The sequence below is a fragment of the Vanessa cardui genome, chromosome 19 (genome assembly GCF_905220365.1).
Source record: "Vanessa cardui chromosome 19, ilVanCard2.1, whole genome shotgun sequence".
NCBI lineage: Eukaryota > Metazoa > Arthropoda > Insecta > Lepidoptera > Nymphalidae > Vanessa > Vanessa cardui.
This window is the reverse complement of record NC_061141.1, coordinates 9521941-9534298: the sequence shown is the minus strand read 5'-3', so window position 1 is coordinate 9534298 and position 12358 is coordinate 9521941. Positions and strand designations below refer to the sequence as shown.

The following is a 12358-nucleotide window of genomic DNA, read 5'->3' as shown; positions in this document are numbered from 1 at the left end:
CCTACCCCTCTGGAGAGCACCCACACTTTATATTCAATACTTATTAAATTTTGACCATTAACACACACACGAGGCCGGCGACGCACCTACAAGCCCCACGGTGTTGCAGATGTCCATGAGCGGTGGTAATCACTTTCGATAACATAAAAAATAACACATACTTTAAACATTTTTATTAATACTGTAAATTATAAGTCCTTCTGACCACTAGTAAATCCTCAAGACACTATTTGCATAGTATTTGCGCAAACACAGAGTACTCTCTTTTCCTTTTCAACTCCAGACTTGAGACGAAAAAAAAAATCCGAGTAAATAATAACGCCGTGTGTACATAGTTATTTCAAAATGTAAATAAGTTATCAAGAAAATTCAGAAATATCATTGAATAGTTTTATTATATAAAGAATACAAATATAAAAAATATTAATTTCGTATGTAATCTCAAACTGTTATTGGTGACAGGTTCGTGTTTTCGATCATTATTGTCGAAACTAAAATCACTAAATTCTTGAGACGTCGACTGCGAAACAGCTAGTTGGTATGGCAGAGGTACCTATAAAAGAAACCTAAATATAACAAACTATATCATTGAGAACAAAAAAAAAATTAAAACATATTTTTTTCAATTGTCAATGTCAATTTACATAACTACCTGTATTATAAAAAAACCGACTCCAAAATTAGAAACAGCTAGTGACCTAAACTAACTATTAGGCCGATTTTAATAAAACTTACGCTGTTCCCTATGTAACTACTGAGTTTCTTGCCGGTTCATCTCGGTAGAATCTACATTCCGAACCGTCGGTAGTTTCACTTAATATATTTGTTAAACGACGATTCAAAAGTGCTTGCAAAAACCTACATGAATAAAATATATTTTGATTTTGAAGGGTACCAAAATTAAGTTACAGCTGATCATCTCAATACAACTTTAAGTTTTCGAGAAAATCGAGGACAAACATACAAACATACAATTGCGACATTTAGAACACGTGCTTGGAAGCCTAAATGGATTATCATAATCAAATATAATTAAATTCTGACAATGTTACATACAGATATATTGAACTGATAACCTTTTTTAGAAGTCGGTAAAAAGCTAAAGCTATAGCCGGTTACGAAAACAAGTGTGGCTATTTGACGAGACAAAACATATTAACATATAATTTAATGAACATATATATTTTAATATGACGAATTAAAATAATTGCTAATGTAATTTATTCAGAGTGATTAAGCAAAGGGCCTTGACAAAGACAATTAATCAATTACAATTAGGTTATCAAATGCACTAATTAAGCTATTAAACCTGTTATTAGTTTAAATAGAACATATAAGATAATATATATTTATTTATTTATTTATTATATACAATTACTTCAGCTTAGCTTATTAAGTAAAATGTACTTTATTCTAATATACTTTTGCGAACACTTTTATATTGAATATATATAAGATTATAATTACTGACTTTCTCTACGGTTCTTTTCAATTGAATCTACATTCAGAACAAGATAAAAATAAACAATACAAAAACTTTGCAAAAAAGATAACATATGTCGTACATCATATGACATCACATCAAGACAGTAAGAAATTCTGCCCCATATCGGACCCTAACTGTGAGCCGTTTAGGAGTTCCATCACATAACATAGTATAAAACAAAGTCACTTTCTATATCCTTATTTTTTTTAATAGTGTTATTCAAGGGGAAGATTTGAGTATATAATACATGAACAATATAGTAAAGAAACACTGATAATTTTAGAAGTTTGCAATGTGATGTTGTTAATGAACAAATACCAGTATTGCACCCGCGCGAAGCCGGGACGGGTTGCTATTTTTTAACAAAGGTATAAAGGTGAACTGCCAAAACTTAAAAAGTTAAAGCTTCGGTTCAAATCTAACATCAGATCGAAATGTAGATTCTACCGAAAAAATCTAGTTCTTTTTGTTTAGTTACTATTTTCTAATAATTTATTTACATACATTAATTATAATTAAATTATTGTTTATAATGTTTAATTAATGAACTTATTTTAAATAAATCATTTAAAATACTGTTTAACCTTTTCATGAGCGCGTGGCTTCATTGCATGTTTCATAGTAGCAGGTACATTTTGTTGAGGCTGTAAATATTTTATATGAAAATAGTATATTTATCTTATCATAATTTCTACAATGTAGATTAATTTCTGTCGTAAGTGTATTAGAGGCTTTATTTTATGTTCATGCTCGGATATGGATATTTTTCTTCACAAAGGACGTTTTTTTAACGTAATAGGTAGGCAAACTGACCAATGGTCGTCCTGATGGTAAGTGGCAACCTCCAATAGAATTTGGCACTGTAATTATATAATCATTTCTTACATGACACAAAAACTCCACAAGTCAACCTTAAAAGCGAAGATCCCTTGTGGATGTTATACGTCCCTTGTACAAATGTTCTAGCTCACTAATCCTTCAAACAGGAACACAAGAATACTACGTATTGCGTTTAGCCAACCATCAATTTGATGTTTATAAATCTCGTTGGTAAAATGAAAAATAGGAAGGCGGGAATACCCTTGGAAAGGGAAGCTGTAGGATATCCATAACCTTTAGTTATTATTTCCACCGAGGGTGAGATGCCTGACTTAATCAAATAAGTGGTCAATCCTATGATATCTAACACAACACCAAATCAAGTTGACATTTATTTTTGTACTGTAGTATATATTTTAAAATATTAATTACTTCATCAATGATATTTAATATGCAGTGATAGGCACTAGCGTAGTTAGCGTCCAAACCACAAAAAATAAGCACAATTTTTATGTGCTTAATTTGTGTATCTGTTAACTTGTGTAACCTGCATATGCTTTGTGATAAATATCTGTGAAACTGCCTTGCTACTAAAAAAAGAGCTCTCAGCCCATCAGTGGAATATTTACAAGCTGTTACTTACATTAGTCATAATAAAAGCTATTAATATGAACCTTGTCTCAGAAATTGCTCTAACTTTTGAAATTACTAACTTTTGCCTTTCTTGTCGTTTTCTTTTGGTATGTAGGTCTTGTCATTTTCTTTTGGTATATATTAACAGGGGTAATGCTCTGTATAAACTCCTCCATGACGAAACGGGCTCGTGCTACTACTATTTCCAGCGCTCGCATCTGTTTCGCAGTTTCCGATGGTTTTGATACCGAAAGATATTGATTAACCTGTAGGAAATCACGAGCATCATTATTTTTCAATGGATTTCGTTACGAAGATCATATTTAAAGTCAATATACCACATGTTGACTTGTGACCTTTCTGTCAAGAAATTTTCGAATCGGAATCATTTTTGGAAATTGTTTTGTTCAGCGCTCGTAAACCTCAGACACAACGTAAAGCCATTGATCCTTAAGACAAAATTCAGAACATGAAGTCAGCGTTATACTCTTGTCTATAGGACTCCACATACTACTGCGCTTATCATACTCCGATCGGATTGCTCTGCCATCGAACTATAAGAGTTTGGGAAAATAAATTGGAGCTATATTTGCGCACACGTTTCTAAACAGTAACATCTCCTGCATTCTTGATGATTCATTGAGATCAGATGATTTTTGCCCATAGCTAAATTCACCTTGTCTAAAACTACGAAGACAAAAAAATCAACAGAGGAAATAGAGTGTATACTTCAAAGATTTTTTTTTAAATACCTTTTTTACTGGACACCATCCAAATTTTCTTGTTGTAGCAGCATCGGTCACAAGGATCCAAATGATAGACAGCACCCTCGGAAATGTGGCATGTGGTTCTCCCATCATTACGCCGGGTGTCTTAACCAAAGAATCAAAATCGGGTTCCGACTCGAAAATCGAAGTATCAACTAACAATTTCGCACGAATCAAAACTTGAATCAGTTCAGGAATCAATATACCATCATCTCCTTCTAAATTTCTAAACGTAAAAAAAATATGTGTCTCTTTTTATTTAATAAAAAGCACCTATACTATAAGAATTAAATTAAATATGGTCCAAACGTTACGATATAAGGAAATATTAATTAAATTGTAATTTACTTAAGCAATTCCAGCATAAGTTTTCCTATTTTTCCCGGTGCTGGTCTGGGATAAGCGATACATTCCGTGTTGACGACTTTCGAGGGAGCTAACTCCGTCTCGAAGGCAGCTGCCAGCTCTCTTTGCCGGGAATCCTCTGCTGCTAACCAGTCTAGAGTTAGCGAAGACCGATAGGCGGCGATACCAGACAGAGTTGGTCGAGTGACGTTGTATGGGGTGTAATAGTAGTCATCCGCGACACACTGGGGACAATTACTACTTTTGATACTTCTACACTAACCAGACATTACTTAAATATAGTAATAGCACAATATTTTTTTCTTACGGATATGAAAATTATCTACGGTACGTAATTTTAAAACGTTTCGGAAGTTTGTAAATCCATTTATATACTACCTAACCAGGCTAACTTGACTCTTTGACGCCCTCACCGGACAGTCAAGAAAGCACTTTACATATTTGACATACCGATACTAAAAATATTTGATGGCCTAACGTATGTAATTTTTAATTTTCGTAAAAAGCCTATTTTTACAGAAACAAGATGGATAAAAAGGCCGAAAAAATAAAGTAAGATTAATTTATTCATTATCCATCAATGAAAATTAACATCAATCTCATATTTTTCTTCTGAATTTCTAAGATACTTTGAAAGCTATTAAAGACTACAAGTTACTTTAACAAAGTTTGTTTTAAAGCAAAACTTTTTCTATTATGTACACTTTGTAAAGATAATCCTCTCAATAAGCAAAGAATACATTGTAGGAGGCGCATCGTTCCACGAAATATAATTGAACAAAACTTTTTCAATTCGGCCCCACTCTTGAGTCGAATGACGACGTAAATGAATTTATACAATTTCGCGCTTAAATTGAAACGACGGTAAAGAAAAATAATACCACGTTGTTTTAACAAATACATGAAAAAATCCATAACAACAGACTGTAATTAGAAAACTTCTGTTTGCGTAAAAAACCTTTTTTATCATTACACTGACATTAAAATGTAAGCGCCGCGTTCGATTATCCGAAATTATATGATCAGATATAAATGAACATATTTATTAGTGTCGCAGTAATTCCTAAAATATATATCCAGTTTGGATTATTTGAAATTAACTATTGACCAATTTCAAGAGACAACAAGAAAGTAAAAAATTGTTAAACATCATCTTCAGTGGCGGTGGCGTGTTATTGCAGAGGCCTATGTCCAGAAGTGGACGAAAAAAGGCTTGTTGATGATGATGATCAGATTGGCCTCATAAACAATCTGAAGGTAGACTAATATCCACTATAATGCGTCAGTGCACTCTCTGTTTCTTCGATGTCATAACTCAATTAAACTTAAAAAACAGCAATTCATCATTTGCTTAACGTGTTTCCTGAGGCATGGGAATTTACAAAAAGTAGACTCCAGACTACTACTGAGATTTTTAACGGCTGATCTGAACCTTTTATCGGAGCTGGAATTAGAACCTCGGGATGCGGGAAGCGCTCTTTCAAGTCAGAAACATAGTCAACAAGGTTAGTAATCTGTACTGTACTATACTATCTGTTTAATTGTCAATATATTAAACGTAAGTTGACACTTTTTTTAGAAGAATTCTGATAGAAGTTCCTTTATATTTAAAAGAGCAATCACACATTACAATGCTATTAGCATTATAACTTTTTGATTGAGATAATATAATGTACGATAAAGATGTGAAAAAATGGCGAATTCGATCCATCAAACATCAAAAGTACCTACTTTGAGACATTCCGATCGCGTCACGGCGTCATTGTCATATCATTTACTTGGAAATAATAAAGTGATTTATCATTCCGTTTCTTTTTTTAATTTTCATCACCATCGATCGATCAAATTATATTTAAGAACGCCAAATGATAAGTAGTTCGTAGCAAAAATCATTTTGAAATATTGTCAAATATTGGACCCATATTGTATTACTACTAATTACACTATATTCTAAAAATCACTGAGTCCTCTGGCAGAGACAATATTTATTTATGGAATCCTTAAGATAGGTATAAGGTCATATTAAACCGCGTTAGGTAGAATCCCTACAAACAGACCAACGCCACTGTGACGACAGCCAACACGAAACGGAAACTGCGGAATCATGTCATTATAATGCATCTCTGTTCATGGGTGGGTGAGCAGAGCTCTCTTCAGAGGTTGAAGGTGATTTTATGGCAGCACGAGGCCACCCCAACTGCCATCCTCGTCAATGCCTGGTACTGACTCTAATATAGCTTTCTGACTTACCATCAAACAGAGTCGGATTTAAAGGTCTGGAGGGCCCGGGCCACAAAGCAGTGGGGGCCCTAGACAAACAGAAGCGTGAACAACCTAATAATTATATTATCATGAATTAATTACTTTTTTTATTTCAATCAGTAAGCTATGATTTATTTACTTGTATCGGTAACTTTTAAAATATTAAATAATAACATTATTATAATTTGACTTTATCTCGTTATTTGTAAATTGCTGAAAACTGTGGCCCCCACTAATGTGGAGGCCCCAGGGCAGTTGCCCCGGTTGTCCTCCCCTAAATACGGCCCTGCCATCAAATGTTATATATACTCTCTAACCAAAGGTAATTAAATTTTGACAAAGACAATTTTACTAATTCTTACTGATTGTAAATAACAGGAATAAATGAAAAATAGATATTGCAATTATTAATTATTAAATGACATTTGCAGGCTTGTTTTGTATGTATAATTTGCATCTTCTGATATTTGTTCCAACGTTATAGTACAACTTCATGTGTCGGATGAAATCGCATGTGCGTCTACCAACCCCTATTAGAGCACCGCGGCGTAATAAACCCTAAACCTTTTTAGAGGCGACTTACAGATGCGCTACTACACCTTCATGAAATAATTTTATGACACGTTGTTAATTAAACACTCCGAAACGTTTGTGATGGCAGCAGTTGACACTTTTAGTGAATATCACAACATTGTTCCTTTGTGAATTATAGATACTTTTATGACCAATACGTTTTTAAAATCTAAAAGGTACCAACTCATGATTCAAGGTACCTTATTAAAGAGAGAAACCATAAAATGTGACACGAGTTCTTGAAATCTCTTTAACAATGTAATATTTGATCCAGCCACGCGGTACGCTCACAACCCGCTTTTCGCATCCCTAATTTTGAGGGACTCATAAACATTACCGTTTTATTCGAAAATTGCCTTCAGTAACATCCTAAAATTATCTCGTATGCGATATAACACAACACCTTTACAATGGTCACACATCTTGCTTTTATTATTTTAATAACAACAAGCTTTTCACACTGCCAACATTATATTATTAATAACATTTTATTACTTTAATTTTTTCGATTATCTCCGTCTCACGAACCAATGTTATAGTTGGTTTTCCATTTAACGTTGTTCAGTTTATCCATCACAATTTTTATCGCGCAGAAATTATTACATTTCTCCATGATTGCAATCCAAGTGGGACCCAAAAATAAATTATCTAAGGCAAGCTGCCTTGAACTTTTAAATAAAAAAGTACCTCGGCACCAATGACGTACTACTTAATACTTGGAGAAATACTTAAAACTTGATAATTTTTTTTTTTCGTTTTTTAATTTCGTTTATTATAAAAATATCATAAAATGACCAGTATATAAAAAAGAAACAAGTAACACTGTCTATAACAAGGGCTGACCCAAAGCTAAGGGGTTAACGTCTAAACAAATTTAGATCGTAAAAATGGTTGATGGCCCATCACGCCGGATGGGGTGTTAGCGGCGAAGAGACTTTATTACAAACATAAATTTGCCCTGTGCATCTTATTTTTCCCTAACAAAATTTGTTAAATTTAATCAAGATATATATTCCGTGGAATGTTTAATATTTGTATCAAGACGACAAGGTACCGGTAACTCTTAGGTTTTTATTAAAATATTTCTTAATCGTCAGGGCCGCCGTAAGCGGGGGTGCGACGCGTGCACAGCACGCGGGCGGCACGTCCAGGGGGCGGCAAATTGAGCAATATATCACGTACCTAATTCAAGTCATTATTATAATTCCCACAAATCCTTAGGTAAAATAAATTATTCAAAGCATCGAAAAATATCGCACTCAGTTAAGTTAAAAGTCCGTCGTCTGCTATGCTGAAAAACAATACTGTCGAAGTTAGGAGAATCCCCTTTAAGCTTCCTTATCAATTGGTAGATTAGGTATCCGTTACTTGTAGTAGCGCGTTGTCGTAGGGCGGCTTGAATGGTATCACGCCGTAAGTTATATTGGTGGTCGCTCGAAATAGTAGAGCTACGGGCACCGTTAAACCGGGCGCGGAGGGCATACGTTCGCTTTCGCAGGCGCAACGTGCTCAACGCAAATTTAGAGGTACACCTGTGGGCTGCACATCGTCAGTTGAAAAAAGAGTTAGAAAAGGCGTTAAGTAAACAGAGAGCAAAGGGGCGCCCCTATCGTGGTTTGCGAGGGAAGCACCGAACATACGGCGCTCCTGTTACGGAATAACTACCGCCAGATCTCCTACGACTGATCGGGGAGCTATTTCCGGGAAAAAGGGCGGGTCATTCAACCATCGATGCCCTAAAACACCCTGAAGACCCGGACAATAGAGGCGGTGGTCCAAGGGAACGTAGTCCTAACGGTATCACCGGACGTGGCGAACGACTTCAATAGTCTTCCTTGCTTTTTTTCTTAATTTAATTTACGGCATCCACGGGCTCATAGGCCCATGCCTTTTTTATATTTTACATTTATGCACTTTGGCGTTTTATACTTTATATTTTTACTTAACATCAGCAGATATTCGCTAGACTTCAATCTCGCCGTCTTCCTTTCGAGACCATAGGACCATTTCGATATCACGAGTTGCCTTCCTATCTCAGAAGGCCGTTGGGGCATACCTCCAGAATCAGGTGATCCTTTGGGAGGGGGCGATGGACGACTTGTCCGGCGTTTGAAGTTGGTTTGACTGGCTCCTGCGGGCACCGACCTCGCCTGGGATGGGTGTGTTGTGTCACGGTGACGGGGCGAACCTTTCAGATGGCGGCCCTAAGGTCGGAGTGTCGCTTACGGTGGATCAAATCGAAATGCTGGTCTTGATGGTTTCTCTAACTAAAACGGAGGGCCTCCTAATCCACGGCCCTTCCTGAGGTCTCCTCGAGGAGCGTCTACCGCCCTCCAAGAGACGACAATTAAGGCGCAGACACATATGAAGGATCAGGGCCTCATCCTGGATGGAGCTTCGTGCAACATTTTGTCCAACTCAGCTTAAAGCTGAGATGAGTGGATGAGCAAACCAAACACATTGCCTGCGTGCGCTCTATGGCATTGTATTTTTTATTTATTATAAATAAATAAGTCTAATCCAATCCAGCCCATTTCCGGTCACTGCTGGATATGTCCAGTCCTCTCCAATTGCACGCCACTGAGATCGTTCTCGGGCTACTCGTATCCAGCTCCTACCAGCCGTCTTGCGTAAGTCGTCACTCCACCGTGCCCGAGGACGTCCACACTACGTTTGCCGAGACGCGGTCTCCACTCTAGAACACGTTTTCCCCAACGGTTATCGGTTCTGCGACAAATATGGCCCGCCCGGTGCCACTTCAGCTTATTAATCCGGTGGGCTATGTCGATAACTTTGGTTCTATGGCCTCATTTCTTCTGATGCGATCCCGCAGAGAAACGCCGAGCATAGCCCTTTCCATAGCACGCTGAGCGATTTTAAACTGGTGGACTAGCCTTGCCGTGAGTTTCCACGTTTCGGCTCCGTATGTCATGACGGGTAGGACGCGCTGGTTGAAAACTTTTGTCTTAAGGCACTGTGGGATCGACGATGTAAAGATTCGACGTAATTTTCCAAACGCTGCCCAACCCAGCTGAATTCTTCTATTCACCTCGTCCTCAAGGTTGTTTCTAACTAATCGCGAAGTCTGCCCATGGTAGATATATTTTTGAACAACTTCGAGGACGGTACCGTGTATCGTAATCGGTTCCGGTAGAACATCTTCATTGAACATGACCTTGGTTTTATCCAAGTTTATCCGTAGGCCGATACGCATAGAAGAATCAGCAAGCGTCTGCAAATCTTAAGTGAGAGATGTATTCGCCATTGATGTTGATGCCACGTCCTTTCCAGTTCAGCGTCTTGAACATATCGTCCATTGAATTAGTAAACGTTTGAAATAACGTCCCCTCATCTCACACCTTGATGCAATGGTATGGGATTTGTTTGCTGATACTGTACTTGGACGGAAAATACACCTATTTGGTTGGACTCCCTTAATGCTCGTAACAAGGCTCTTATCTTACGGGACCGTGGGAACAGTGCTGCTGACCCGCTTCACCGAAGAAGACCAGTAGAAGGAGTCTTCGCTATGGATGTCTTCTCCTCCCGCCATAAGTGTCCCGTGGTTAAGGGTTTCTGTACCCTGAGAACTCCCTAGGAAGTGGAACTCCGCAGAGATGAGCCTACCGTTAGGACGTCACGGTAGTATGCACAAAAGATTTCGTAACATCCTCCAAAAAGACAGAGTGGGTCGCTAACGTTGGTTTTTTAGCAGGTATACACCCCGCCCCCCACCTCATGTGGAGGAATAGTGGTGTGGGTTTTTGCAGCAAAAAAAGGGCGGCATAATAGGTATTGCACGCGGGCGACAAAACAGCTAGCGGCGGGCCTGTTAATCGTAATCTGTTTTGTCTGACAGAAACACACATTATGCTACTGGTTTCAACTAATGTATAATTTTGTTGTTATACAGACTAGAATCGCGTGTGGGGATTATTCTGTAATACTTCTCACTCAAAATTCATCGCAGACCACGATCGTGAACAATCAGAACGTGATAAGCGACATTGACTACGGGCAACCCTATACGCCAGGATTTACGATTTACGGTCCACCCATATTGGTTGACACTCTCATTGCTCAGAACAAGGTATTTCAGCAGAGAAAGCAGAGTTCTGTTTGGTATGCTGGTCCCATGGTCTCTCAAGAAGGAATGCACAATGCTGTGTTTTTTGCGGGTTTACCGGCGTGCTCAGTGCCGATAAATTAACACAACAGGCAACACACAAATGAAATTTACGATGTCAAAAAAGATCTTTCAGAATATTCTTTTGAAAAAAGCTAAGCGAATTCCTTGCATTATATCATTAATAATGTCCAATTGTACAACCGGAAAGAAAAACAAATAAATGAATAAGCTAGGTATAATTCATAACGCGTATGTAAACTGTAAAAATCTAAACGAATAAACAATACTTTCTAACAAAATGTTCATTTTGTAGCGTTCGATCAAAGCTCTTTATAGCGTCATTATTCATACGGTAATTGACAAAAAGCCGCCTGAGAGTAAATCCATTAGCAAACAGGTGTATATGGCTATGAACTCTTTTTACACAGACATAATAACGCAATAATAGCCGATCCGTACAGTTATGGTGTAATAAAAGTATGACACGCTATTTTTTCAAATTACTACGGTGTTCGAGAGGACATAATGGGCGCTATTAACATGATTCACTTTTAAATTTGCCAAAAATTTGTGATTGATTTTCGTTTATAATGTTGGAAAGTTAAATAACAGGACAAGGTTTAAAACGCTCTACAACAATATTCGAAAGCGAGTTGTAGGCTTAATTGGAACGCATTCTACCAAACTACTCAAATTGGGGTTGTAGGCGTTGCGAGTTGGCAGAGATTTATTCGTTACATAAAAGTTATCTTCACAAAAAAAACATCAGCGATAACTATTATTTTTCCTTAACCTTTCGATAAATACTGAAAGTTGATACGGTTTCCATATGATTCCGATAACGGTTTATTGTTGAGCCCCATTAAGAAAGTTGAAGTTGCATTAAATCAAACACGGCAAAAACGGTTTTATGGGGCGCAAAATATGCTATGTTTCCGGAACAAAAACAAGTGTCTTCATGAAGTTAGAACTCATTTGCATCATGACTGTTGAATGATAATGATATAAAGTTACTAATCATTCGTATTAAAATAACTTTTGTGTATGAATACTACGTACGTGGTAAAGGTGTAGTACACAAAATTATAGAGCGATACTAATAACGGCCACGTACCTCCAATATAAATAACATAATCGCAGGAACAGCTAAAAACATCCTGACGACTTTTAATTTATATTATTAGTTATGCTACATGACTTTAATCGAACATTTTACAATTACTTCTAATATTATTCTGTCAAGTACCACAGATTAATAAAAATGTTTGACAAATAGAAAAAACTAAGTCAGTTGTGAATTGTGATGAAATATATTTCTAATTA

General features: G+C 36.9%; 1 protein-coding gene across 1 annotated transcript; it reads right to left on the bottom strand.

Annotated features, from left to right (window-relative positions):
• Window positions 1-384: 384 nt before the first annotated feature.
• LOC124537748 lies at window positions 385-12191 on the bottom strand. The gene is made up of 6 exons (XM_047114639.1): window positions 12150-12191; window positions 4054-4295; window positions 3691-3931; window positions 3019-3204; window positions 2071-2130; window positions 385-553 (listed from the first exon to the last, which is right to left on the bottom strand). The coding sequence occupies exons 1-6, from the start codon at window positions 12189-12191 to the stop codon at window positions 395-397; spliced, it is 930 nt and encodes a 309-aa protein (XP_046970595.1). The 3' UTR covers window positions 385-394.
• Window positions 12192-12358: the final 167 nt, after the last annotated feature.

Bases quoted from the DNA above. Each gene is read 5' to 3' on its own strand.
- LOC124537748 (XM_047114639.1), bottom strand. From the start codon at position 12,191: ATGTTTTTAGCTGTTCCTGCGATTATGTTATTTATATTGGAG. The intron at 3,932-4,053 runs GTAAATTACAAT...TTTTACGTTTAG, and splicing joins CTTATGCTGGAATTGCTTAA to AAATTTAGAAGGAGATGATG. The intron at 554-2,070 runs GTTAAACAGTAT...TTTCTTTTATAG, and splicing joins AGCCACGCGCTCATGAAAAG to GTACCTCTGCCATACCAACT.